This window comes from Melozone crissalis, unplaced genomic scaffold (genome assembly GCF_028551555.1).
Source record: "Melozone crissalis strain CALT ecotype California unplaced genomic scaffold, PUWL_Pcris_2 ptg000006l_1, whole genome shotgun sequence".
NCBI lineage: Eukaryota > Metazoa > Chordata > Aves > Passeriformes > Passerellidae > Melozone > Melozone crissalis.
In genome coordinates, this window is record NW_026535784.1 from 52,711,278 (window position 1) to 52,723,685 (window position 12,408).

Here is a 12,408-nt window from a genome sequence, read left to right on the forward strand (position 1 = left end):
GTGGCAGAAAACTTGCTGTTGAGCCTGAGGAATCAGCAGTCTAATTAACAAAGTGAAGAAAATTTCCAAATTTCTTATCCTCCACTGGAAGAAGGAAGTTTTTTTTTACTGGACAAGTAGGTCCAGTCTAATGATTGAATTCAGTGGAATGAAATGGAAGGCATAACTGAAACAATGACATAGTCTGACATACTGTTTACTAATTAATAAATAACACTTTAATCTGACAGGATTGGACAGCTTAAAGACAAGGAGTAAACATGCATGAAGTCGGATCTATGGAAATGTCACATTTTATTTGCCTTTAGTCAGACCGTGCAAAGAGCCAGGACCATCAATAAGTACTATTCTTATTCTTGGTTTACATCTGGATACCAAAAAGGGAAGTACTACACAGATAGAAGAAAGAGCTTCTGCTGCACATTTTAATAGTAATTGTGGACTATTTTCATTATGTTCACCTGGATGTGTTTTGGCTCGTTATTCTAGTTGGATTTAAACTCCTCATAAAACATACTGCACCTAGGTAAATATTACTTTGGTTACTTATAGAACAACCTCAGAAATGTTTGCATTTTGCTTTGTTTGGAACAGATTCTAATAAATGATGCAGTGCAATGCTGCTGGAGCACAGGCCTGTAAAGCACAGAAACAATATATCTGAAGCAGTTTATCCGATCGCCTTGAGCAGGATCAACTGAACTTTGCCCAACTCAATATGTTATTAATCTCCAATAAAGAGAATTCCACAATATCCCACCACTATCTAACCATTCAGTGTTCTCCCAACATCTCCAACGTTGCATCATTTTTGTCTGCAGTAAAGTTGATTTCTCCCCATCATTCCCCCAGTGGCCAAAAAGAACAACTTATCATTCCTGTCCTCTTTTACACCACTTTTTGAATTGAAAGACTGGTATTATGACCTTCTTAAAGCCTCTCCCTTCTACACTAACAAGAAATGAGTTTTTTGACTCTTTGTTTTTTTTTTCTTTTCCTAAGCATGTTATTATTCTTGTTGTTCCCTGGACAGTCTCTAACCTGTACACATCTTTATTCAGATACACGATACCAAATTTCAGGAAGATTCAGTTTATATCTGAAGGGAACCTTTCTAAATTTGAAGACCTGATGTGAAAAAACAGAACAGGTTAAAAAGGGACCTGCAGGACATTCACACTGGACAGGTCCCAAAAGACATGAGACACATCCTTCACAAAGGTACCACGGGTACTGCAATCCCACCAACAGCCACAGGAACATACGTGACAATTTTGCAAGGCTGCCCCATCCCCACCACCCTGCCCAGAAGTGCTGAAACCAGACACAATCATCAGGCCCACACTTGCCAGCTCTGACAAGAAACAGAGTGATTCCTTGGCATCACACAAGACTTTGCCTATTTTTGCAACAATTTCACCTCGCTGACTTTAACTCATGATCATCACCCAGCCGTTCTCTCCTTTCTTCCCTGCCATCCCTCAGCAGCTGCTCTCAGGTATCCCATTTCCCCAAGCCTCAATTTGCAATTCTCAACATCCCATTCTGCACCAAAAATGCCATCACACTGGTTTCCAACACTGGAACTGAAGATGCTTTTGGGTTCTGATCCGAATTTGTAGATTTACATATTTACTCCTGACTTTGTTATGCACGTAATCATTACAATTACTACTGGATCCTCTACTCCAGATGTTCTTTCAGTATAACAAGGAACCACTCTGAAAGAACACTATTCTGAGTAATTACATGCCCACTTCAAGAGAAATCTTAGATGTTTTAATGAAAAAACCATATTTTCTTCTGCTTACACCTAGGCCTGGAGTCATTGAGCAGTGAAATGCAAACACCTGCAGGGAGGTGGCACCTCACACCAACGTTTGCACACAGCAGTTGTCTCAAAAATCTTCAGGTGAAAGCCCAGATCAAATCTTGTGTATACTGAGGCCTGCCCCAAGAGTGAAGCTCAGGTTACCCACCTGTCTATCACATGGGACAGGGATGAGCACTGGGGAGTGTTTGAGTAAGAAACAGAGGAATTAATCCCTTTTTTGAGTTGAGTTTCAGGCTAAGCATTCATGAAGAGACAGCGGATAGAAGTGACAAAAGAAAGCCAAGATCCAAAGTGCATTTTACAGGAATATTTAGGTTGTCAGGGAAAATGTCTAACACATTTGCTTGTTTCTCAGCAATCCTCAAAGTGATAATTAAATGAAAAATAACAGTTTCATAGGGGTACTCCTCCCTGTGTGGGAACAACTTTCACCAAATGCCAATTAGTGGTTTCCTGTTAAAATCAAATCAAGCTGGTTTTGATAAAGCTTTTTAATGAGAAATGGCTAAAGTATGAAAATTTCCCCCCATATATACTGCATATTAAATCCCAAAATCACATAACACAATCTCACATCTAACATTTTTGGTATATAAAACTCTCTCTTGTACTTCTTCATTAATTTCAAAAGAAATGTATTTACTAAATATTTAAATCATCCAATAAACAAAGCCTTAAAAAAAAGCTTACAAAAGTAAATTATAATGTTGATGAAAGCCAATCTTAATCAGTCCTTTTCAGATGCTCCCAAAACTCATTTTTTACTGATTATTTATTCATTCTTCAAGCGTACGGCAAATTCAATAATTCTTGAGCTAAGAGTTGTCTACTAAATGCATCAGTGGTTTTGATTATTCAATTTGACATCAAATAAAGACAAGCAGTAAAACGTCAACAACAAACGCAAAGATGAGATCACCTGCAACTCCAAGACACCTGTTGGAATGAAACATCAGCAGCCTGAACTGTGAGCATTGGTAACAATTTGATTAAAAAGAAAGTTAAGGATATTTTGGAGAACAGATTTTGACTGCACCAGACTGAGTACTCTTGGCTATGGTCACTGGTTTCTGCCTTATGCCAAGCAACAACATTCCTCCCAAGACACCCATTCCCATCCAGCCTTCTGCAAGGCCCTCCTCATCCAAGTCTTCCCTCTTGTTTTTATTTGGGTTGATACCCAATGTTCCATGTCTGTTACATGATTTATGTGCCCTCCATCCTGATCACAACATGATAAGACCCTGACAGACACCATGTATAAAACTTCATATTTACATTGGAGACAAAGGCTCTCCCAACAAGTGTTTCAGAGTCCTTCAAAACCAAACTCTGCCATAGCACCTCTCATTCTATATATTGAGTGCTCAGACTTCCACTCCATGCTAAAGAGTGTTTCATTTTTGTTCTTGCTAGAACTAAGCTTTGTAAGTGCTGCCCTTCCCTCTGTGGTCTTTCTGGGTATGTCATTACCACATTCCCACTTCATTTTTTTTTTTTCCGCAAGCAACAAAAATTGCGAGATCCTTTGTCTCCTCATCTGTATGACTTTCATATCCCCAGTTATTATCAACTCAGATTTCTGTCAAATGACCTTACTCCTAATAGACTGAATGCTGCTGGTCGGTCCCTCATCTTCTAGAAATTATCTCTCCCACTTCCCAGAACAGCAAAGCTACCTGTGAAATACGACCAGGCTGTTTATCTTCTGCAGCCATCTTGGCCATATTTTTCACCATCTAGTTCATGATTAGTCATTAAAAAAGAAAAAAGAGTATAGCCCTGTTAATCTCCTGCTTCAATAAACCACCCTGAACATTAGTGAAAACACTCTGTAGGTAATACCAACCATTCTCCCGGGTAATGGCAAATCTCTGCCATCACCCATTTGTATGACCTGGGAAAGCTGATGGCAGAGAACCACAAAAGCACACAAATCACCAGCCCCAGTGTGCAGGAAGATGTGTACTGGGTGGTTTAGAAACACTCCATCCAGTGCCTTCACCTTGCCTCCCTCTTTGTTAAACACCAGCTTCCTGCTGCTGTGTACTCCTAAGGCTTAAATGTGCCCAATGTTCCCTTCATAACCTGCTGGGAAATGTTCTTTCTACTGCCATTGGACTCCAAGAGCTGTTTTTTGAGCCAGGTATGTCTGCCACACCCCACACTTATTTTAGCAAAACACAGATACAAAAAATGGAAAGCCATGCACTTGGGAATTGGTGGGGAGAAAAAAGCAGGAAATAAGATCAATAACAAAACCCACAATTTTGCATTGTGAGCCCACCCTGCTTTGGCCAAGGTTGCTGCAAGCATGGCAAGTTAAATCTCCATGCCCTGTTATTCAGGTGGAAATTCTCTGAAGCAATGCTCGGTGAAAAGGACAAGTTCCTCCTGCTCCCACAGCTTCTCTCGTGATGGGGAAGTGAGTAATGGAAACACATCATCACAAACCACAGGAGCAGGTTTCTAAAGGGTTCTGGTGACAACCAGCAGCTCTGGAAAAAGAGGAACAGGAGACACAGGCAGGTTTTCACCGCAAACACTACGCTTTTACTGTGAGGAAGAGTAAAAAGGATATGAAGTTACAGCACTGTGGAAGGAAATTGTAATAATAATATCACTGTGGAAGTGATAATTTGGTGATTCAGGAAAAAACAAAGCATCACCAGGAGCTGCACATAACAACTCTGAGAAATGCTGAAAATCTTCCTCTTAGAAAACTGTGATCACCCATCCTGTGTTTTGAACCAAAGCTAGGCCCCATGTACAGCATGTGAAGCTCTGGAGAAAGGGCAGGCTCTGAGCCTGCACAGGTAGTGCTGCACAGCCAAAATCACCCCAGAGTCTGCGTGCACAGCAGCACTGCAGGACAGCAGGCAGGCTGGGACACATTGCCAGCAGGAGTCCAGCCCGGATACCACAGCTCCTTTGCAGGGCTGGCAACCAAGGGTGCTGCGCCTTGAGTGGCACGGTGGAGAGTCCAGAGGATAGAAGGGGAAGTCTGGAGCCCAGCAGCCCCACGCCAAAAGCCTGAAAGGCTGCTCCTGGAGGCAAGACAAATGTTGCTGGCAGCTGGGCTCTTAGAGAAGGGAGAGCTGGAACCAGGAAAACATGGAAAAACAAAGCATGAACACGATTAGGAGTTTGATCAGGGACTGCTGGATGTGAGGTGTGGGCTCTTGAACCCCTACAGTGCATCTTCTCCAACTGCCTTTGCAAACAGAATAAAATCATCAGCAAAATGCCAAGGACACACTTTCAATATTGCTTTTAATTGATGCCCGAGAGATTACTCTGACATTACCAGTCCTCTTCAAAATTCTGCATTTTTAACTGTCATTCACAAATAATTTCTTAATAGTTGCTGCATGTGACTGTTCTCATAGTTATCTACAATATTCAAGAATCACAGAATGATTTAGGTGGGAAAAGACCTTTAAAATCATTGAGTCCAACCATTAACCCAACACTGCCAAGTTCACCAAACCATGTCCCTAAGCAGCAGATCTACATGGATTCTGAAGGAAAACATCTTCCCTGGGAAGCCTCTTCCAATGCTTGACAGCCCTTTCAGTGGAGAAACTTTTCCTAACATCCAATCTAAACATTCCATTCATGAGGATTATGAAAGTTGGAAAGTTAGAGGGTCACATCACAAGCAGGGCAAGAGCACTACACGTGGACTAAGATGGACACAAAAGCAGGAAATGCTAACTGCTGAATAAATTGGCTCCTACAACATCTTCAATGGCAGTTTTATAAGCAACAGGCAAATTATCTATTACTTATAATTATCTATTACTTATTTATTACTTAAAAATTATTTATTTGTTTGTTACTTATTACTTAAATAGTATTGTTTATTACTTAAAGGTCTTTTTCAGCCTGCTGGTGTTTTTAATGGTCTGTTGAAACAACTGCTAAAAACCCAGCTGAATGTTCAAGTAAAAAATTATTGACTGGATTCCCTCAGAAGAAAATCCTACATAATAAATGCAAATAAAAATGCATTAAAGTTAATGGCATTTCAAAATACTTTTCAGTTAAAGTTTAAATGAAAAATAAAATTTAACCATATGTATACCTCAAATTGCTGGTGCCTTACACAAAGGGGTTTATTTTCCTTTAAAATTTATGAAATCACAGTTAGTAGAAAATTCTACAGAAAAATAAGAGGATACACTTTTGCTGTATTATGTTTTCTCCAGGTTTTCAGATTTTTTTTCTTTCTTTTTTTTCTCAGAAAGATAGGAACAATGATAATAATATAAACCATATAAGCTCCAGTAACTGAAAATAATAGTGCAATTTAAAACTCTACTAGTATGAGTTCTTAAGCAGAAAATAGAAAGCTGAGCAGAAAGCTGAACTACTATATCTTATTACTGGTCATCTTAATTAACCTATTTTTCAGATTATTGAAATATTTCAATGTATAAAAAATAAGGGTATCTGCCAGTGTAGCCTACAAATCACACCCAGCATCTTGTGCACCAAGTGTCTTACATATGTAAATGTATGCGGACCCAAGACTCGGATTTCACAGGCAGCCTCTGCAGACAGAATGATGAACTGTGCAATTTGCAAGGTGAAATCTATTTCGTGTCCCTTCCAGATCCAAAGGGTCCCTCAGCAAGCTGCTCCTCACTGCTGTGGGATACCAATGCCGGGAAGTCTCGGCAGTATTTCACAGGGGAGCTGAGGCAGGGAAGGATTCCAGCCCTGCATGGTGCTGATCTTTCCACACATTATTGTCCCCTCTGCACATATGGCACATCCCATGGCAGAAGAGGAACCTTCTCTGAACATGCAGAACGGGGAGGGATGCCTGGCCACTAGGTCCCATCCAAGGTGTGAGGACCAATCTGCCCACGAAAGCGGGGTGGTGGTCACCCCAAGTGACACCACATAAAACATTCCCACTCTCCAGGCTCCAGCACATGGCAGTGACACCAGAAGGCTCTGTGGGATACATCCCAGGATGCAGCTGGTGGTGGCACAAGACCCCATGCCAAGGTGTGGGACCACGGGGACAGACACAACTGAGGAACAGCAGCACGAGGTGGGAGCCAAAGGAAAACGTCTCGTGTGAAAGCAAGAGCCTGGCCAAATCCAATCACAGCACATGCTGGAAGAAACTTCCCAAATCCGTGAAATCGTTCTGGTCCGTAATTAACTGAAAATTAATTACAGAATCTTGAAAAGAGCATAAACCAAAAATGGGCCAGCATACCTTCATAGTGCAGTTGCTCACTCTGAATCTCTTCCAACAATTAAGCCTAGCATATGTCACTGGAGTTAAAAAAAAAGATAACAAAACAACAAACAAAATACAATTCCCAAAAAAGTTTTGCAGTCCTACTTGCCAAATGGGATATAGCTGTCTGCAGAGCACACACATACCTTCTAGAAATGAGAAGGATGATTTAATGTGATACTTGGCAACTTCAGCTTTGCAGAAATTACAGGTTGCAGATGCTTCTTATAAAATCAAAACAAAAATCGAGACAATAACATAATTAGGTAAATTATTTGCTGACTTGATGAATAATTTTCTGAAGATTATTAAAGGATGTAAGAGCTTAGAAAATGCTTCAATTTTTCAACAAACAAAATGAGGAGGTAAACAATAAAACTGCCAAATTATTTTGGCTGAGCATTCACAAAAAGGTGCATTTTGTATCACTGAATTACATGTATTTTTTACAAGGTGCCTCATCATGGCATGCTGCCACCAGCTAGATTTTTTTTTTTTAATTTAGAAAAAAAAAAATTAGCATGCTGGAAAGTAGAAGTTATGCCATCAAAACAAAACAGAAAGACTGAAAGAGTACAAAAGCACTCTATTTTACTATTTGAAAAATACTGAGAAAGAATATTACCAAAAGAGAAAAAAAAACCCTAAGAAAAAAGATCAGTAGATTAATCAGAGATTGTGCAAAAACGTGCTGCAGGAAACATGGAGCACTATTTCTGATTTCCAGTTTTCCATTACAGAGATTAGTATCTTCAGTAAGAGCAGGAAGACAATCTCAAACTGTGAAATTACAAAATTTGCTTCATAACCCCCCTATTTCAGTAGGTGGGAGGAGCTGGGTGGGGGCAGCCTGGGGTCCCTAACTCCCATCTGTACATGGGGAGGAGGCAAAGGAGAGTCGAGTTCCTTTCCTGCCCATGGGAGACACGACCTTGTTCCCTAACGCAACATTTCTTCCAGATCCACTGGAAATTTGGTGTCTTGTTTTTTTTTTCTTTAAATGAGGGGACAAAACATCATAATTATGTACAAGTAGAAAATAAATGCCCATGGTTTCAGCAACTTGCAGACTTTCCAACCATGAACTATGCTGATGACCATTTTGCATATCATCATACTCTATTTCTCCCAAACCAAGCACATCAGGTTTGTGCTGATACAATTTGGGATTTGTTTTTACATTTGCTTTTCTTTGTAGGGTGAGAGCTGAGCTTGGCCCTACTCCACCAAGTGCACAGCACAGTGCAGTGTGTCACAGCTACAGCGAGTACTCTGCTGCAAAGAGAACTTGAGGCTAAGTTGCATTTATAAATTCATTTTTCTCCAGCTCCCTACTCTTCATAATACCTAACAACATACTTGCCCATTTTGCCTATAAGTGCAAGCTAGAAACAGGTAAAAGCCCATTTTTACTGGAGTAATGTATATGCTTGGCAAAATAGACTGACCACATGAAACTATAACCCACAATGTATCTTCATAATATGACCTTACTCATTCTCTTCAAGCTAAATATGAAAAAAATGTTTAGTACCAAACCTTGGCATTTCATATGAAAGCACAATTTTCAAATATGAATTAATATCTCTTTTTGCCATTTCCACCTCCATTTTTTGTGATGATTTCCAACATATCAGAAATGCCCTGCAACAGCACACAGAAGATCCCAAAATTGAGATGCCGTGTTGCTCCTCTGTAGATGCCCAATGCAGAGCTCACCACTGGAGTCAGATGGCCTAAGCAGAGAAAAATCCTTAGGCTCCCAGAATTTCCTGCCAGAGCAGGGCTGGCTCAAAGGCTCGAAGGTCCATCAGCAGGATTTGGGAGCCCTTGAGGCTCTCTAAACAGCAATGCTGCCTCTGGGCTGAGGGTGCTTTACCTGTCTCTGGCAGCCCTCCCCTCTCCCTCCAGCCTGCCCTTCCCTCTCTGACCAAGCAGAAGGCACTGCAGTGCATGGAAATCCAACTGTTCCTCTGCCATCTCGTTCATGGCAGTGATGGAAAGACCTCCTCTGTCACATTTTGGCTCCTTTACGTGGCATAAGGAGATCAAATCAGGAGTGAGAATTTCCCCTGAGGTTTCTCTCTGTGATGAAAATCACTGAAACAGCTGAACTGCAAATCTGAACTGCGTGCCAGCTGCACACTGCAGAGGCAGATTTGGCCTTCCAGGTCAAAGAGTCACAGACATTAAAGTTGGGGAAAGACCTCTAAGAACATCGAGTCCAACTGCTAACCCAACACTGCCAAGACCAACACTAAGCCTTGTCCCCAAGTGCCACATCTGCACGTTTTTTGAACACTTCCAGGGATGGTAATTCTACCCTGGCCAGCCAACTTCTGTGTCTGACCAACCTTTCAGTGAAGATATTTCTCCTAAATTCCAATCTAAACCTCACTTAAGGCCATTTTTTTCATCCTGTAGCTTGTTTCATGTGAGGAGAGACCAACTGGTCACCATCTTGCTACACCCTCCCTTCAGGCAGTTGTAGAGAGTGATTAGGCCTCCCCTTAACCTCCTTTCCTAAGGAGCCAAACAACCCCAGCTCTCTCAGCCACTCCTCATCACACCTGTGCTTCAGACCCTTCATCACCTTCACTGCCCTCCTCTTGACTCACTCCAGCACCTCAATGTCTTTCTTGTAGTGAGGGACCCAAAGCTGCAACAGACAAAGGTCACAAACTATGATTTCCAGCAGTCTACCAAGCTCCAACGAAAGAGAGGATTTTTCAATGCATTCCTCATTTACAGCATTCCCAGTCAGTACAAAAAAAAAAAAAAAACAACCAAAAAAAAAAGGCAGTTTCCCTCCTGCCTTGCTTTTCTGCAGAGGACATCATGAGAACAGATCCTTTGAAACCCACCTGGAAATTCTAGGGACGAACTCATGACATTGCAGATAAATGTCCCCTGCTGCTGTTTCCAAAGGTTCTCAAGCCCTGGGTTTGCTGGAGCTCCACTGGCACTGCACATCCAGGGGGGGGCCAGCAGGATGCAGCAACATTCCCAGCACTGCAGAGAGCTGACCTCCCTGCTCCACAATGATTTCCAGCACTACTTTTCTGGGATGAAGGAGCTGCTGCCATGGAGCTCCTGCTTCATCAAACAAAGGCATTTTGTTTCCCTTGCTAGGTTGAACAGTGCAGATCAAAACCAAGGGAAAGCTGTCACCTCCCCAGGATGCCACAACCTGGCCCTGTTTTCCCTTGGGAAAAGGAAATAAGGGGCCTAGGGTGCAATGTAGTATCTCAAAATTGGGAAGGGGCTTGAAAGAGAGCCTAACAGGGCTACTCTCTCGGAAAAAGTAAGGTGTGGCTTGTTTGAGTATTTCTGCCAGGAGACAAGACAGAAAAAAGAAGTCTGGGAGGTAGGAAAAGGCAGCAGGCAGGAACCAGGATTTTGCACACAACCTATGAAAGACAAAGCAGCTCAGTCTGTAGAAATAAACTCAGCTGCCAGGAGAATAGGTCCAGGAGGACAAAAAGTGAATTTTGAGATAGGGAAGAATTAATGTGACTGTGTTGTAATTTTCTGTACAGTGAAAACACTCTAAGGGAAGGGTAACCCTGTACATCAGGGAAAGGACCTGCAGCAGTATCCCAATCCCTGTTCACAGACAACATCATAAACACAGGAGTGGTGGAAAAAAGGCATTTGTAATAGCATTTGCTCAGATGATGGCTTGAGACAGGAAATCCATTGAGGCACAGAAATAAACACATAGCCATTACCAAAGTAGGATTAAAACAACAGAAAAAAACTCTTATAAATTCTGTTATCGCACTGTTTTCAGTATGCTTTTGACAATTAGTAAGAAAACATTTTTCCTTGTTGTTGCTGGTATACGACCAATGCAGTAACATCATCAAAATTATTGCACATCCTTACAGTCACAGAAAATAATCAACAAAAATGCTGAATAAGCACCAAAGAAGTTGAGAGGTTTCACTATGTGTGAATTTGTTTTCACGATGGTGTAACACGTTTTCCAGTATTCAGGAGAATGCTCATCAAAAAAAAAAAAACCCAACAAAACCCCAAAAAACTATGCAATAGTTGAAACCTTAACATTTTTAGCTTATGGTATGCTACTAAAATTACTGTCATCATAAAACACCCACTTTTCTTTTTTCTGTGCCATAAAAAAGGCACGTCCAAACCCCAATTTAGAATGACAATAGAGTTTATCAGCTATTAAGCACTTCTTCAGGATAATCCCACCTTAAAACTTTTGAGATTATGCAGCTGCCAGAACTATAAAAAGGCTGCACGTTTCCAATGTTTTCACCTAATCAAATTAAGAGACTGAACTATTAATATTCTGCTTACCTCCTAAATTCATTCCAGCTTGCAGACATTTCTGTAATCGACAGGCTGGGCAGTTCTTCCTCCGAATCTTATCAATTATACAGTCGTTCCTTCCCGCACACAGGTAATTGTGCTGGCCTGAATGAACCAAAAATACAATGCATTATTAGAGCCTGTATTTACATAATTCCAATTTGTTCTTCTCCGCTGTTTTGCACTCATTTTGAGATTCTTATTACTGAAGACACTTCAAATTCCATTCTTTACCCTTTCCAAATGATCTTGGTGAGTTGTCATGGGTGTTTATTATGAGCATCTCTTCTTTTTAATTTGGGAAGGAGTTTTGGTGTCACCCTCAAGAGAGATTGCATTACTTTTTTTTTTTTTTCCCCTAAACAGGACTGGATTTTTTCTCCTAGTGAAAAGCAAACAATTGGTTTAAGATTTTTCAGATCTTCTTAGGTGTGCTGTATCACAGAGCAGTCTAACGGCTCTAAGTTTGAGTACATTCTCATGCTCAAGAAGTTCAGGATATAAAGCAGAAATGCACAGCAGAGGTTAACTTTCCCCATATACTCTTCTCTCTTCAACCAGGCTTAAATCACAACTGTATAATTTAATTTCTGTAAAGCCCCACAGAAGCACTCCTGAAGAGGCATCAGGTATTTAATGCAGAAGGGAACTACAGGGCAACCAGGGAAACAGGCTGGCATTTCAGAACTTGGGCTCAAAAGGCATTTTGCTCCATGGGAGGAACATAGGGGGAACAAACCAATGCAGTGTCTCACACACGGGCACTATCACCCGGCCTTTTCAAAGCCTGGTGCTTGAATTTAATGTGGAAGAATAAAGGAAACTGTGAGGGCTGGTGTAGCGTGACAGCAGAAGCGAGAGGAAATTGTTTTAGCTGCCTTGATCCAGAGGTGGCACACAGGGATCTGGGGGGGGGAGGGCAGAACAAATGTGCAGAAACCCAAGAGATGTGCAAATAAAGCTGCAGCCAACG

General features: G+C 41.3%; 1 protein-coding gene across 6 annotated transcripts in view; it reads right to left on the reverse strand.

Annotated features, from left to right (window-relative positions):
• The window catches only part of NR3C2 (nuclear receptor subfamily 3 group C member 2), a 188,960-nt gene that overhangs the window by 37,896 nt on the left and 138,656 nt on the right, over nucleotides 1-12,408 (reverse strand). For all 6 annotated transcript variants that reach the window (XM_054292668.1, XM_054292694.1, XM_054292679.1 and 3 more), the window contains one exon: nucleotides 11,424-11,540. In XM_054292668.1, coding sequence (XP_054148643.1) covers nucleotides 11,424-11,540 — 117 coding nt within the window. The remainder of the gene's footprint in view (nucleotides 1-11,423; nucleotides 11,541-12,408) is intronic.